General features: G+C 38.4%; 1 protein-coding gene across 1 annotated transcript in view; it reads right to left on the bottom strand.

The window, feature by feature from the left end:
- Dhc16F (Dynein heavy chain at 16F) overlaps nucleotides 1–18006 on the bottom strand; it is a 1052459-nt gene that overhangs the window by 912840 nt on the left and 121613 nt on the right. The window contains exon 7 of the mRNA XM_068227815.1: nucleotides 16814–17040. Within this exon, the coding sequence (XP_068083916.1) occupies nucleotides 16814–17040 (227 nt within the window). The remainder of the gene's footprint in view (nucleotides 1–16813; nucleotides 17041–18006) is intronic.

Below are 18006 nucleotides of genomic sequence, written 5' to 3'. Positions count from 1 at the left end.
GCGGGAATGAGTGCTTACCGCCTCTGGTCAATCGGAGGATGGATCTTCAAGAATCCAAATAGAGGTCATGCCTCTATTCCTACAAGGCTTCACCAGACCTGCCCTACAACAATGATGATCGTGGACCGGATGAAGCCTAGTTTTAATTTGAATTATAAGTTCACAGTGGTGATACCCACAAGGGAGAAGTGGGCCGCAGATGCTGGGGCCCGTCTTAGGTCTGGGGGCTGTACATGATACACAGATGGTTCGCGGACAGAGACGGACACAGGCGCCGGGGTCCGGGAGCCTAAGACAAGGCTCTCCCTTCCCATGGATAAATATGCTACTGTTTTCCAGGCCGAAGTATACGCAATACTGGCCTGTGCTGTATATATATGGAACATACCTGGACATAGAAGATGCATCACCATTTGCAGCCATCACCATTAGCCAGGCAGCGTTAAAAGCACTATGCGCAGTTAAAACAACATCAAAAATGGTATGGGAATGCCAAAGGATGTTAGATCAGCTGTGTGAACTTCGCTTAGTTACCCTATTATGGGTCCCTGGGCACACAGGTATCAGTGGAAATGAAGAAGCTGACAAACTAGCAAAACAAGGCTCAAAAGGTCCTTTCATAGGACCAGAGCCCTTCCTGGGAGTGTCACTCCGAAGCGTGAAACTGGTAATATCCCAGTGAACAAACCAGTCTCACGTAGGCATTTGGAAGAGGTTAACCATAGCAAGGCAGGCACGTGAACTTATCAAAGGGCCTAGCCAAAGTTATAAAAAGGTCCTGATAAATTTGAATAGGACCAGAATGTGAATAGTAGTTGGACTGTTGACAGGCCACAATACCTTACAGAGACACCTACACATCATGAAAATCAGTCAGGATCCGATGTGTAGAAGATGCGGTAGGGAGGAAGAGACCTCCGCGCATGTGTTATGTCAGTGCCAGGCTCTTGCAAGCACTAGACATCGATACCTTGGCTCACATTTCGTGAGCCTGGAAGACATCAGGAATGCCAACATCCGGAAACTGATATCCTTTATAGGAGCACTAGGGCTGGACTAGGCAAACCCGTTTAAGGGACACAAAGGGTCTTCACAGACCTACATGTGGAGCCCTGCGAAGGTAGGGATCACCCATTCTTTATCTATCTATCTATCTAAAGGTTCCACAATATTTGACCTAAAAATACTCATGGTATAAAAATAAAATTATCATCATGCAGTAAATACCTGCCTGATGGCCATATTTGTTAAGGCATCAAGTCTGTATGATCTGAAACTGTGGTGAGCCAGTTCTGGTGGAAGAAATTTTCACCATCAAAATGTTGGCTGACAGTAGAAGAGGTGGTAGTATACAACTTCTAATCACAAGACTGCATGCCAAAAGCCTGGATTCAGTTCCAAACGTCTCCACAGTATTCATATGTAGTGAGGGCTTATGACACTGTTGAAGGTAATTAATCTTTCACATAGAGATGTAAAGCCTTCAGCAGACTCCTTGGCGTTATTCAACAGGAGTAGATTATGTACCAACACTGTGTTTCACCCTCATCATCATCATCGTCATCATCTTACACTCAGATGTACAGGTTGCCTACAGGTGTCAAACAGTAAAACCTGCACCAGGAGAGCCAAATGTGTTTTCAGACTGTCCTGGCACAAAAAGTCGTACCCTAAATAAACGCATACATAACATAACTCTGCAAATAACCTTAGCCATTGTGGGTGGGATTAACTTCCAATAAGTAGCCAGGGGAAACTGACCCCTACAGAGCACGTCCCCAGGTGGTGGATACAGTATGTAGGGCTGGTTGAAATACCCAATACAAACCGCGGACCAACGGGTAGCCCAGTTACTGGGGGCTTTACAGTACTGGGACACCCTCTTTCCAGGGGTCATAAATATGGAAGGCCCTTGCCCTGGGTTATGGGTGAAGACCTCAACGGCATCTATGGTGGAGAAGATGTGCTTTGGTACAGTGGAGATGGAGGAAGATGCAGCCCAGGTACTGGGAATTAATACAAGTACAAAATCGACCAACGGTTAAGCAGGCGGAAGAGGAACCAATATAATAACCCTGGTTCCCAATGGCTGTGCTAGCGGAAGAGTCTATGCCAGACGGACTGGCTACAAAGGCGCAACTCAAGTTTTGTGGAGTCTGCGGCAGTTTGTTGCAGTTCTGGTGCTTGATCCTGCATGTCTCGTGCTATATGTGCCGCGGTGAATGGCTCTGGAATCATAGCGTGTGGGCCACTTTCTGGCAAGTTGTAGTCCACCTTAAACAAAGTCACACTAATGGCGATTTCACTTGCTATTCAAAAGTCCAATGGCGATGGGATAAGGATGGTGGGACAAGGTTTTGGATGAAACTGGAAGCTTCTAGTCTGGACCTGCACATTGGCGATAGATGTGTGATGGTCGCCTTCCTGAGACCTTGTGACTACTCAGGGATCCGGTCCTGTATCTCTGACTGGGCAGGCTTATTTAGGATCACCGCTGCCCACCCCGAAGGAGGAAGGCCGTAGAAAATGTGGGCTAAACATTGGTAGTCGCAATTGAACCCGTCTGGGAAACCGCACTCAGAGGGTTGCCCCAATTCATGCGGTCGAAATCAATTGAAAATGAAGAACACAATTTTAATTGTAGGCACGTGGGAATGTCAGAATGCTACTTGACCTGAAGGACAATAATAGGCCCGAAGAAGGACAGCTCTTATTACCCCTGAGCTAGCAAGGCTAAATATTGACATCACTGCTCTGAGCGAAACAAGACTATCAGATGAAGGACAAGTCAGTGAAGCAAGTAGCGGATACACCATCATTTGGAAAGGAAGGGAGAAAGGAGAAAATCATATTAATGGTGTTGGTTTTGCAGTCAAGACAAAGTGTATGAATATCAACTCACACCAATTGTAGGAAATGAAAGGCTTATGACCCTGCGTGTGCCTCTTTCTAAGGATACTGCCATTACATCTATTTCTGCCTATGCTCCTACTCTTAAAGTTGAGTAAGATACAAAAAATCAGTTCTACCAACATCTGAACACAGTTCTCACCAAGATACCTGCCAACATTATCAATGCCAAACGGGATGCCTTTTTATCCTCCGTACAAGATCCATCTTCCCAGTTGAAGAGATCACATTTTCAAGAGCTGAGGCAGAAATGTCAGACCAAAATTAGGGAAATAAAGAACAAAAGTGGCAACAAAAAGCCAGAGAACTACAAAAAATGTCAGATGCCAGGGACCTGCAAAATTTCTATGCTGGACTAAAACAGATTTATGGACCTGTCAGCGCTTCATTGGCAAATATGAAAGCTGCCGACAACACCACCATTCTTACAGACAATCAAGACAATCTGAGGTGCTGGAAAGAGCACTTCAATTTACTTTGAAACCGCAGTTCCACTGCTGCTGAAAATTTTCTTCAGCATGTCCCACAACATCCTATGCAACCTTGGATGTCAATGCCACCAACCTGTCATGAATATAACAAAGCTCTTCTCAGCTTCATTCCTAGAAAGGCTCCTGGACCAGACAATATTCCTCTAGAACTCATTATTAAAGGAGGCCTACCTCTCAAAACAAGGCTCTTTTCTCTGATCCTAAGGATATAGGAAACCAAATAGTACCTGTTGAGTTGGCTTCAAACTCTATCTGAAAAGTTACTCCCCGAATCACAGTGTGGGTTTTGCATATCCAGGAGTACCACTGATATGATCTTCTGCACAAGACAGTTGCAGGAAAAATGCAGAGAATGACAGAAACCCTTGTTCTTTGTGTTTTATTACCTGGAAAAGGCCTTTGATACTGTGCCTAGAGATACTATGTGGATGGTGTTAAGGCAGTTTGGCTATCCCAAACATTTTGTTGGACACGTCCATGCTCTTCATGATGATGTGGTTGGTCAGGTTCTCTATCAGAACAACATGTCAGAAGAATTTCCTATTACTAATGGACTAAAGCAAGGTTGTGTGCTTGCACCTACACTGTTTTCCTTGTACCTGACAGCTATGCTTTATGAGACATCTGGCAAGAATGCAGGTGTAGAAATTAGTTACAGCCTTCATGGTGGGATTTTTAATCAGTCAAGACTCGGCTTTAAAAGACTTACCCATCTCACCCGGGTTACTGAACTGCAATATGCAGATGACAATGCCACTCCAGCTCATTCTCTAGATGACTTGCAATTGTCAGTTGATTGCTTTAAGGCTGCTTATTAGCATTTTGGCCTGACAAACAACATTCAGAAACGTAAGGTTTTAGCACAGCCTGCTCCAGGAACTAGTTTGCCAGACTTCAACATTACCATCTCAGGTACATCTCTGGAACAAGCAGACTTCTTTCCCTACCTTGGGAGTATTCTCTCATCTCATTGTACCATAGAGATGGATGTAGAAAATAGAATATGAGCTGCTCATTGTGCTTTTGGACATTTATCCTGCAAAGTCTTTTCTAATAAAGACCTAAATATATCCACTAAACTGATGGTGTACCAAGCTGTCGTTGTCTCCACTTTATTGTATGGATGTGAAACATGGACTCTGTACCAATGTGACATCAAGAAATTGGAATGTTTTTACCAGCAGAAGCTTAGGATCATTATGAATATCAAGTGGGAGGATTATGTCTCCAATGTTGTAGTACTTGAAAGGGCACAGATGAACAGTATAGAAGCTTCCATCATAGGTCACCAACTTAGATGGATTGGTCATGTCCAATGCATGGGTACCCCGACAGATACTATACAGTGAACTCAGTTCTGGCAGGAGGCCACGTGGTGCACCTCTGAAACATTACAAGGAGAGCAGCTCAAAAAAAAACTTGAAGAGAACAAACATTGACCCCCGTTTTGGCACACACTTGTTGAAGATCGCCCTCGCTGGTGCGCAGTCACATCCAGTCCTGTACTGCAGTTTGAAACTGAGTGTCAAAGACTGCAAACAGAGGCTCGTCTTAGAAGAAAACTCAGACAAACTCAACCATGTCCACCCCCTTCTCTCAGGTGTGCCAAATGTAACTGGATGTTCTATGAAACAATTGACCTGATGAGTCATTAACGTCATTTACACAAAACAGACTGTACATGAATTGTAAGTAAAAAACATACACTCGGATATGAGCAGTGGCTGAAGACATAATATAAAATCATAGAACAATATAATTCACAAAAGCAGCCACTTATATCGTAGACTGTGTTGAAAAGAATTTTTTTTTTTTTAAGTTGCTCTATATCATACCAACACAGATAGGTCTTATGGCGATGGTGGGACAGGTAAATATGGGAAACCATGGAACACCATCTTTTAGGGCTGCCGACAGTGGCGTTCGGACCCACAATCTTCGAATACTGGATACTGGCCTCACTTAAGTGACTGCAACTATCAAGCTCAGTGTGTTGAAAAGAAAGCACTTCCATTGCTTAACTCAGACCTCACAATACAATACAAGACCTCTCCTTCTAAACACTTACATATGTAAAATGAAACAGGAAATTCATAGCAGCATTTTTTATCAAATTTTATGTGACTTATTAGGTTTTTAATCCACAAGCTAATTAATTACATTATTAGATTCTCACATACACTGACTGACAGAGCAAATGCAACACAGACGGCACGGACGAATAATTGATGTTTATTTCAAACCGATATGCAGGTTACACAATGCGCACGGCATCGACTCAGTAGGATGTAGGACCACCGCGAGCGGCGATGCACGCAGAAACACATCGAGGTACAGAGTCAATAAGAGTGCGGATGGTGTCCTGAGGGATGGTTCTCCATTCTCTGTCAACCATTTGCCACAGTTGGTCGTCCGTACGAGGCTGAGGCAGAGTTTGCAAATGGCGTCCAATGAGATCCCACACGTGTTCGATTGGTGAGAGATCCGGAGAGTACGCTGGCCACGGAAGCATCTGTACACCTCGTAGAGCCTGTTGGGAGATGCGAGCAGTGTGTGGGCGGGCATTATCCTGCTGAAACAGAGCATTGGGCAGCCCCTGAAGGTACGGGAGTGCCACCGGCCGCAGCACATGCTGCACGTAGCAGTGGGCATTTAACGTGCCTTGAATACGCACTAGAGGTGACGTGGAATCATACGCAATAGCGCCCCAAACCATGATGCCGCGTTGTCTACCGGTAGGGCGCTCCACAGTTACGGCCGGATTTGACCTTTCCCCACGCCGACGCCACACGCGTCTGCGGTGACTATCACTGACAGAACAGAAGCGTGACTCATCGGAGAACACGACGTTCCGCCATTCCCTCATCCAAGTCGCTCTAGCCCGGCACCATGCCAGGCGTGCACGTCTATGCTGTGGAGTCAATGGTAGTCTTCTGACCGCACGCCGGGAGTGCAGGCCTCCTTCAACCAATCGACGGGAAATTGTTTATTGGAACAGCCAGGGTGTCTTGCACATGCTGAAGAATGGCGGTTGACGTGGCGTGCGGGGCTGCCACCGCTTGGCGGCGGATGCGCCGATCCTCGCGTGCTGACGTCACTCGGGCTGCGCCTGGACCCCTCGCACGTGCCACATGTCCCTGCGCCAACCATCTTCGCCACAGGCGCTGCACCGTGGACACATCCCTATGGGTATCGGCTGCGATTTGACGAAGCGACCAACCTGCCCTTCTCAGCCCGATCACCATACCCCTCGTAAAGTCGTCTGTCTGCTGGAAATGCCTCCGTTGACGGCGGCCTGGCATTCTTAGCTATACACGTGTTCTGTGGCACACGACAACACGTTCTACAATGACTGTCGGCTGAGAAATCACGGTACGAAGTGGGCCATTCGCCAACGCCGTGTCCCATTTATCGTTTGCTACGTGCGCAGCACAGCGGCGCATTTCACATCATGAGCATACCTCAGTGACGTCAGTCTACCCTGCAATTGGCATAAAGTTCTGACCACTCCTTCTTGGTGTTGCATTTGCTCTGTCAGTCAGTGTATAATATGCCCAGCTTCATGGCTGAGTGGTCAATGTCATGGCCTTGGGGCCTCGGGTTTGATTTCCGGTTGGGTCATGGGATTTTAGTCGTAAATGGTTAATTCTCTTCCCTCAGGGACTGGATGTTTGTGTTGTCCCCAACATTCCTATACCTCCCAAACCACACACAACACTATCCTCCACCACAAAAATATACAGTTTTCCTTACATGGCAGATGCTGCCCACCTTCATTGGAAGGTCTGTCTTACAAAGTAGCATCGATCTGATATAGCCACATGGAATTATTATAATTCATAATACAGTATATATTTCTGAGACACAATAATTGCCAAACAATGCTGCACTGACAAGTCTGACTCAATGGCTGAATGGTCAGCATTGTGTTCTTTGGTTCGGAGAGTCCCAGGTTCGATTCCCGGCCAGGTCAAAGATTTTAATTGCATCTGATTAATTCTACTGGCCCGGGGACTGAGAGTTTGTGTTTGTTCCAACATCTTCCCCTTTTAATAATAATTGAATGGCGTGTGGCCTCAGAAGAGGCCTGGTATAGGTCTTTTGATATGACACCCATAGGCAACCCACGCATCGTGATGAGGATGAAATGATGATGAAGACGGCACATACCCCCAGTCCCTGTGCTGGAGGAATCAACCAATTATGGTTAAAATTCCCGACCCTGCCAGGAATCGAACCCAGGACCCCTGTGACTAAAGGCCAGCATGCTAACCATTGAGCCATGGAGCCGGACATTCCCCTCCATATTTAGAAAAATTAAATTCTTTTAACGTTTTTTATTTTGCTAGTGGCTTTACATCGCACCGACACAGACAGGTCTTATGGCGATGATACACATTACATTACCACCCACCAAAGAAATAGTGATTACATCCCTCTGTATTTCATTGGCAACAGGAAGAGCATCCAGCCACAAAACAGGGCCAAATCCACATGTGCGATACAGCTCGCACCCACAATTCCACAGATATGGGAAAGGCAGTAGAAGAAAATGAAGAAAAATATTGCAATGAAAATGGTTTAAGCTCAATGAAGAAAAATGTAAGTTAATCCCTTTTCTATAATGAAATATAAAATTCTCTACAAGTGTACATTAAATTCCTAAATTCCTGTAAATACTGTGGAACACATAAATGACTTTGGTGTATTAATAGCTAATACCTTGAACTTTAACGACACATGATATAATGATTCATAAAAAAATTCTTGACCGAGGCGAGTGGCTGTGTGGTTTGGGGCAAGTAAGTATCAGCTTGCAATCAGGAGATAGTGGGTTCAAATCCTACTATCAGCAGCCCTGAAAATGGTTTTCCCTGTTTTCCCATTTTCAGACAAGGCAAATGCTGGAGCTGGAGCTGTACCTTAATTAAGGCAATGCCCACTTCCTTCCCACTCCTAAGCCTTTCCTAATCTATCATCACCAAAGACCTATGGGTGCTGGTGCAACATAAAGCAAATTAAGAAAAAAATCTTGCAAAGAATAGGTTGCCAAACAAGTTGTTCCAGAGATTTTTTCAACTTGATCACCTATAAAACTTGTATGTAACATTCGTACTGGTACCTCCATTACTGGATACTCAGTTATGAAATCCTAACAACACTGTTTCCATTCCTAGGGGATGGCCTAGAATGAGATGCAGGAGCTCTGTTCTGGACTGTATTGCAATTAGAGGAGTCAATAGCAATAGACTACTAGAAGAGGAGTGGTGGAAAGATCGAGTAAGGTGGAGGGCTTTGGTACACTACACATACATTCACATATTTGTTTTTCAAGAATTGGCATCCTATATGAAAGCACAGAATGTAAAGAAATGGAAAAATGTTTGAACTTACACCCTCTTCAAGAAAGAAATGAAAATTTTGATATTAATATCATTCATAAATTACTTTTCTCACAAACAAAATGCTCTGAATTACCGGACAACGCATTACATTACCACCCACCACAAAAATACGCATTAGCGATTACATCCCTCCGTATGAGACTGGCAACAGGAAGAGCATCCAGCCATAAAACAGGGCCAAATCCACACGTGTGACACAATCCCTCAGATGTGGGAAAGGCGGTAGAAGAAGACGAAGAAAAATATTACACTAAAAATGGTAACAAAGAAAAATGCAAGTTAATCCCTTTTCTATAATGAAATATAAAATTCTCTACAACTGTAAATTAAATTCCTAAATTCCTGTAAATACTGCAGAACACATAAATGACTTTGGTGTATTAATAGTTAATACTTTGAATACTTTGTAAACTTCAAGAAGAGATTGATATAGCAAAGCTAAAGTAGTTTGGACACCTGATGAGAATGCCAGGAGAGATGGGGATGTCCGGAGTAGGGGGTCTTCATGTGTCATACACCACAGAGCAGTATGCTATGAGCAAGCAAGAGGTACACACATACAGGGAAAACATTCATGGATACAGAGACTGGAAAGAGGCTTAGGGGGCGGCCTAGAATGAGATGGAGGAGCTCTGTTCTGGACTGTATTGCAATTAGAGGAGTCAATAGCAATAAACTACTAGAAGAGGAGTGGTGGAAAGATCGAGTAAGGTGGAGGGCTTTGGCACACTACCCTACCCAGAGAGAATCTGGAAAAAGGAATAGATGAAGAAGAAGACTTTGAATTCCTCTCTAGCCTGAAATGCAATCAATATTTTGAAACCAACTGGCATAGGACCAATTATTTAGTTTTATTCCATCAATAAAATATTACTGATGGCCGAGGTTCACAAGAAGCTAGCTCCATGCTCACCACAGGCAGTTTTCTCTTGTTGCTAACCACAAAGGATATAATTTTCTGGCAATATTCCAGTATTATAGATGTTGATTCCCATAGGGAATCATCTGATGGCCAGGCAGCCATCAATTTTTGGTAATGAGATGAAGTCTCTCATAGTGCATTGGCACTGCCGGTGGCTCCAATTAGCCTACATAGTGGCCTCCACGGTATGCACTAGCCAAGTGTCTTGGTGGGTGTGCTATTTAGCAACTGATGAGCCCAACTTAGCACACTTGGGTGGAACGCTGGTAATCAGGAATGAGTTGGCTGGAAAATTTACAATGTCCAATAACGGACCATTTATATTGGTATTTCAGTATTACTCCATCTGTTTTCAATTACACTGCAAGAATGAATGAATGAATGAATGAATTTATTTATTTATTTATTTATTTATTTATTTATTTATTTATTTATTTATTTATTTATTTATTTATTTATTTATTTATTTATTTATTTATTTATTTATTTATTTATTTATTTATTTATTTATTTATTTATTTATTTATTTATTTATTTATTTATTTATTTATTTATTTATTTATTTATTTATTTATTTATTTATTTATTTATTTATTTATTTATTTATTTATTTATTTATTTATTTATTTATTTATTTATTTATTTATTTATTTATTTATTTATTTATTTATTTATTTATTTATTTATTTATTTATTTATTTATTTATTTATTTATTTATTTATTTATTTATTTATTTATTTATTTATTTATTTATTTATTTATTTATTTATTTATTTATTTATTTATTTATTTATTTATTTATTTATTTATTTATTTATTTATTTATTTATTTATTTATTTATTTATTTATTTATTTATTTATTTATTTATTTATTTATTTATTTATTTATTTATTTATTTATTTATTTATTTATTTATTTATTTATTTATTTATTTATTTATTTATTTATTTATTTATTTATTTATTTATTTATTTATTTATTTATTTATTTATTTATTTATTTATTTATTTATTTATTTATTTATTTATTTATTTATTTATTTATTTATTTATTTATTTATTTATTTATTTATTTATTTATTTATTTATTTATTTATTTATTTATTTATTTATTTATTTATTTATTTATTTATTTATTTATTTATTTATTTATTTATTTATTTATTTATTTATTTATTTATTTATTTATTTATTTATTTATTTATTTATTTATTTATTTATTTATTTATTTATTTATTTATTTATTTATTTATTTATTTATTTATTTATTTATTTATTTATTTATTTATTTATTTATTTATTTATTTATTTATTTATTTATTTATTTATTTATTTATTTATTTATTTATTTATTTATTTATTTATTTATTTATTTATTTATTTATTTATTTATTTATTTATTTATTTATTTATTTATTTATTTATTTATTTATTTATTTATTTATTTATTTATTTATTTATTTATTTATTTATTTATTTATTTATTTATTTATTTATTTATTTATTTATTTATTTATTTATTTATTTATTTATTTATTTATTTATTTATTTATTTATTTATTTATTTATTTATTTATTTATTTATTTATTTATTTATTTATTTATTTATTTATTTATTTATTTATTTATTTATTTATTTATTTATTTATTTATTGGGTATAGAATGTCCCAGTGAGCTAGTGGCTCAAGGAGGGACTGCCCTTTACAATCACAGCTTGGCAGCTTCAAGTTTCATTTAACAGATAAGGCATAGGCCTACATATATAACAAGGAATATTTACAATTATTAATTTACATCATAATATCATTATTTTACATGGAAAAAGAAGATATTAAAAACAAACTAAACTTAGGTGGAAAAATAGGTACACAGTGGTTATCGATTTATTCTCCAGCATACTGTTCAAGGAAGTACCTGCGTACTTCTTTCTTAAATCTGTACAACTTATTGATTTGTTTTAATTTGGGAGGTAGATTATTAAAGGCTGTGCTTGCTGAATAAGAAATGCTTTTAACACCATATTTGGTAGTGTTAGTGGAATCTTTGTAAAACTGGTTTGCTGATCTTGTGTTATGGGTGTGAATGTCCTTGCTGTATCGTAGTTCTGTATTAACAGAAATCATATTATTTTTATACCTGAACATAAATAAAGCTTGAGAATATTTAATCTGGCATTGTACTGGTAATATGTTTGTTTCCTGAAAAACTTCCACAGATGGTTTTAGAAAATCATATCCATACATAATTTTTAAAGCTCTCTTTTGGAGTACTTCTAGTCCCTTTATAGCTTCCTGTGTACAATTTCCCCATATTTAGTATTTCCAATAACATTAAATGAATTAATAGTGTACTAAACATTTTCATAACCAGGATTTCAGTTAAGCAAATTTGGATAATTGAAGTCCTACTGCATTATTATTTTATACCATTCTATTATGTGACTTTCACACACATATCTGTGTAAGTCACATGTTCACATGAATGATTTACTGACGAAAGGGATGAAATATTAGGGATAAAATTAGTTTGTAATAATATGAAGGAGGTGGGAATTATAGGAACATACAGGCCTGGAAGAGAGGAAAGAGACATGGAAATATTTGAGAAAATAATAGATTATACTCATAAAAACAATAATAACGATATGGTAATAATTGGGGAAGATCTAAACTTGCCTGAAGTTGAATGGAATGGAGCTGCAAGTGAAGCCCATGAACAGAAACTGGCAAATAAGTTAATTTGGGAGGGAGGATTTACACAAGTAATACAAGAACCGACTCGTCTCAATAACTTACTAGATATATTCTTGGTTAAACCATGGGAAATTGTTGATAAAACTGAGGTAATTGAAGGGATAGGTGACCATAAGGCTGTAATAATGGATGTAGGGCTGGTACCAAAAAGGCTTAATAAGGTCACACAAGACAAGAAATTGTACAGAAAAACTAAAGTTGATGAATTTGGGACACCTTAAATCACAACTCAGTTGTTGGATAAGTGAAGGGAGTAATGTGGATACACTTTGGGCTAAATTTAAAGGAATCATTTGGGAAGGACAGAAGAGATTTCTACCTGTTAAGAAAGGTAAAATGACCTCAGACCCTGTTTATTATACAAGGGAAATAAGAAAATTAAAAAGAAAATGTAGAATAGTAAACAGGAAAATCAAAGAGGGTAGGGAGAGTAGAGAAACTAGAAAACAGCTAATGAGGGAGCTGAATAGAGTGAAAAAGGAAGCAAAAGAGAATTATATGAATGGCATACTTCAAGAGGGTAATGACCACAAAGGGAAATAGAAAAAGCTGTATTCATATATCAGGAATCAAAAAGGAAAAGGGATCCAAATTCCTACAATGGTGAGAGAAGAGGGTGAACTCTATTTAACAGATACTGAGAAAGCAAACCTATTTAGTAGGGAATTTAGAGATTCAGTAGATGATTGTCAGGAGTTGGAAACTGAAACAGAAGATAGAGAGGGAGAGACACAGAGGGAAACAAGAAGCTTCTCATTCACAAATGAAGATATTTTCAGAAAAATCCTACTGCTTCAGCAAGGAAAAGCAGCAGGAAGTGATCAAATTACTGGGGAGGTATTAAAGACAATGGGGTGGTACATAGTGCCTTATTTAAAATTTCTCTTTGACTATGTCATAAATAATAGTGTAATACCAAGGAATGGAAGGAATCTATAATAATACCAATTTATAAAGGAAAGGGTGATAAAAGGAAACCGGAGAACCACAGACCAATCAGCCTGACAAGTATAGTTTGTAAAATACTGGAGAGTTTAATATCAAAGTACATCAGAGGGATATGTGATGATAAAATTTGGTTCATGAGGAGCCAGTATGGATTTAGAAAGAAATTTTCTTGTGAGGCACAACTGGTGGGATTTCAGCAGGACATATCAGATCAATTGGATTCAGGAGGCCAGTTAGATTGCAAAGCCATAGATCTTTCCAAAGCCTTTGACAGAGTGGAACATGGAATATTATTAAAGAAATTGGAGGGAATAGGATTGGATGTAAGGGTTACACGTTGGATAAAAGCATTTCTAAATTCAACGGTACAGAAAGTCAAAGTAGGAAATAATGTATCGCAGGAAGAGAAAGTCTGGAAGGGAATTGCACAGGGTAGTATAATCGGTCCGTTACTTTTCTTAATATATGTAAATGATTTAGGGAATAATATAACATCAAAAATAAGATTGTATGCAGATGACATAATTGTTTATAGGGAAATAAATAACATTGAGGATTGTTTAGAATTACAAAGGGACCTTGAGAGTATCCAACAATGGGTCGAAGAGAATAATATGAAGGTTAATGGAGGAAAATCAACTGTTACAACATTTACAAACAGGAGTTTTAAAACTGAATTTGAATATACTTTGGATGAGGTACTTATCCCAAAAGATGGCAAGTGCAAATACTTAGGTGTGAGATTTGAAAGTAATTTGCACCGGAAGGGTCATGTTGATGACATTGTTGGGAAAGCATACAGATCGTTACATGTCATAATGAGGCTACTTAAAGGATGCAACAAAGAATTAAAAGAGAAAAATTACTTAAGTATGGTTCGGCCATTATTGGAATATGTAAACAGTGTTTGGGATCCTCAGCAACAATACTTAATAAAAGAAATAGATAGTGTGCAGAGGAAAGCAGCAAGATTTGTAACAGGGGATTTCAGAAGAAAGAGTAGTGTATCAGAAATGCTAAAGGAACTTGGGTGGGAAACTTTAAGTAAGAGATGGGAGAAAACTAGACTTATAGGATTACATAGAGCCTTTACAGAAGAAGAAGCATGGGGAGATATCCGTAAGAGGCTTCAGTTGGAAAACAATTATATCGGCAGGACTGACCACAAATATTAAATTAAGAAGGAATTTTAGCAGAAGTGATTGGGGTAAATTTTCATTCATTGGGAAGGGTGTGCAGGAGTGGAACAGTTTACCAGGGATAGTGTTTGATCCTTTTCCAAAATCTGTACAGATATTCAAGAAGAGAATAAACAGCAACAGAGAAAATAAATGAAATGTTAGAGGGCATTCGACCAGTGCAAGTTAATGTAAATAAAAATGTGTGTAAATAAATTAATTCCATCCCCTGGTCTAAGGAGTTTGGACAGCCAAAGTAGGGGACTGCCTGTAGGGGTGAAGTACAGTGGAGACTTCGAGGGTCCTGGGACCTACGGTAGCTGTGAAGGCCCTTCAGGAACTCTGAAAAGTGGTGGCAAAAGGGGCTCTGGTTAAGACGCAGCAGGTCGTTATGCTACTTAGGTTAAAAAAAAAAAAAGTAAATAAATGCAATGTAAATTTTAATCTTATATCAGTTGTATTGTATCATTTGAAGTAATTCCACATACTGTATATGAGTTGACTATGTTTGTAAGTATAGGAGATATTATATGTAGAATTTTGTAAATAATATAAATTTATTAAGGATGAGCTGTGTGTTTAATAGAAAAAAAATTGTTAGCGTAAATTGTATAATATTGTATTATAGGAAAATTTTCTTCTCTTGTTAATTTAATATTTAGTGCTTGACAATAATGTATTTTAGTGTACCATTTGCCACCTCATTTGCAAATAAAGAGATTTTGATTTTTGAAGTCATTCAATTTTCTTTCCTAAAATATACTATGATTCATTGAACAAGTTCAAAAATTACTGATTTACGATCAACATAAATTGGAATAGCCCTCAGGAACAATCCTAATATACTAGGTGCATCAAATATAAACCAGAATTTGAAATTAGCGGCTCCGGTAGCAAATGGAAATAGGTGGGCCTTTGAGTGGATGTTGATGGGGATGTCCGGAGTAGGTCTTGATGTGTCACACACCACAGAGCGACCACTCGCTTCAGTACGCTATGAGCAAGCAAGAGGTACACACATACATTGCGCAGCGCATCATCATCAAGTTTCTGGCAAAAGAAGGCACCAAAGCTTCAGAAATTTTGAGAAGGCTCCATGCACAGTTTGGGGACGCAACTCTTTCAAAGACTCAGGTGTATGAATGGCACAAACAATTTTTGGCATGTTGGGAAGAATTGGAAAATGAGCCTCACCAAAGACGGCCGCGGACAAGCATCACTGCAGACAATATTCGTGCTGTATGTGACCTTATTGAAGAAGATTGGTGCATAAACATTTCTGCTTCACTCGTAAGAAGTGGAAGTGTTCAAGTCATCATCAATGATGAACTCAAACTTTGGAAATTGTCTGCCTTGTGGGTTCCTTGTCTCCTCATACAGGAACAAAAAAATTCCACCACGTTGTTTGTCAGAGGCATCTGAATCGCTACAAGGAGGAAGGATATGATTTTTTGCATCGCATTGTGACTTCTGATGAAACTTGGGCTCATCGTTACATCCCGAAGTCAAAACAAGCAAGCATGGAATGGTGGGAGCGTGGTGCAGCTGGCCCAGTCAAGGCCAAAACATGCCTTTCAGCAGGAAAGGTGCTTGCAACTGTTTTTTGGGACTATGCGGGCATTTTGCTTGTGGATTTCTTGCATGAACGAAGGACAATGAATGCTGCCTATTACTGCCGTCTTTTGGTCGAGACAGAAACTGCACATCGCAACAAATGTCGCCGGCAACCGATCTCAGATGTTGTTCTTCTGCGGGACAATGCAAGGCCACACACTGCTGTTGTAATACACTGGAGGAAATGCACTGCACACCTCTGGAACATCCTCCTTACAGTCCAGGCTTGTCACCTTGTGACTACCACTTGTTTGGACCATTCAAAGAAGAACTGAGAGGGAAACAATTTCATGATGATGCAACGTTAGAGGAGTACATGCACAACTGGCTGCACACACGTTCTTTTTCTTTTTTCGAGGACAGCATAAAAAAGTTGCCAATTTGGTGGCAAAAATGTGTTTCAAATTCAGGAGACTATGTAGAAAAATGAGGTACTTGTTGTGTATTTGTTAGTGGCTTCAATAAAATTGTAAAAAATAATTCCAGTTTCTATTTGATTCATCTAGTATTATGAAAGAAAGTTTAAAGTTTCATGCATTTTCTTTCTCTTCCTATAGACATGATTATGCCAAGAAAAATGTGTACTTACTCTCTTCACGTTCAATTACTTCATGTTCTGTAGTTTCATTTTCAGCAAAGAATTCCCTAATAAACTCAAATCTTTGAACATATGCTTCAACAGCAGCAAAATTGTGTGTGAGATAACCAAAGATGTTATCCTTCAAGCGAATGACATGTTCATCTTCACTTAGGAGTGCAGACAAATCCGTTCCAATGCTGCACAATCGCTCTGAATGCTTATGATTTATCATAGGTCTGTGGAAATGACAATAGTTTATATGAATAAGCAAGAAATCTATTATTTTACTGATGGAACCACTATACATCAGATCAAGATTAGCAGTGTTAAAAAAACCAAAGCCAGATGTTTTTCAATACAATATGAATAAATCTACCACTTAAATAATGATATCGACATTTAACATGTAGCAATGCTTATAGATTCTAAATACACTTAACACATTTGCTGCCATGTGCTGCCATATGGTGTCACGCTGATCTTAAATTTCAGATGGCGTGAAGCCATATGGAAGCACACAGGTCTTGAAATCAGAGTTGGCGTGCCGTCATATGGCGGCAAAGCAAAGTTTCAGGCGATGTGCTGCAGAAAATCAGCTGTGACGTCTATGCGTGCAAAACTGATACTATATGAAGAGCCAGCTATATATTGCTACCGTGTGTCACCGTACGGTGCCACAGTATTCTTTTAAAATCACTGACTGGCCAGTGGTCATTCTCACAAGTACAAGCATGCCAGGAATTGCTTATTCCTTGTTTATGTGCAAATTATCACTCAGTTTGTATAGTTGAGCAAAAATATAAAGAAATGGAAGATATTGGTAATATTCTTGGTGGAAATAGTAAGCGACTGACCAAAAGAGAATTAGTGAAGTGGATATTTGTGAATTACTCATGGATTCTGATGGAGAGGAAGATGTAAGTGTTTATGACAGTGAATATAATGCTGGTGATGAGTGCAGCATGATGGATGTATCAAGTGATGCAGAAGATTATGGCAATTCTCACAGTGATATTATTGGATGGGGATGGTGCTGGTGCAAAAGGTGTACACAATCATGTGAACAATAATGACTGGGGTCCTTGTGTAGGGGCACAGAAAGATATTCCATTTACAAGCCAGGAGTATCTAAATTTTCAAATTGATTCTTCTCCAGCCACACCACAAGAATTTTACTAACTGTTCCTAACAGATGAAATTCT

Source organism: Anabrus simplex, chromosome 5 (assembly GCF_040414725.1).
Source record: "Anabrus simplex isolate iqAnaSimp1 chromosome 5, ASM4041472v1, whole genome shotgun sequence".
NCBI classification, from domain to species: domain Eukaryota; kingdom Metazoa; phylum Arthropoda; class Insecta; order Orthoptera; family Tettigoniidae; genus Anabrus; species Anabrus simplex.
This window is presented reverse-complemented; position numbering and strand designations above follow the sequence as displayed.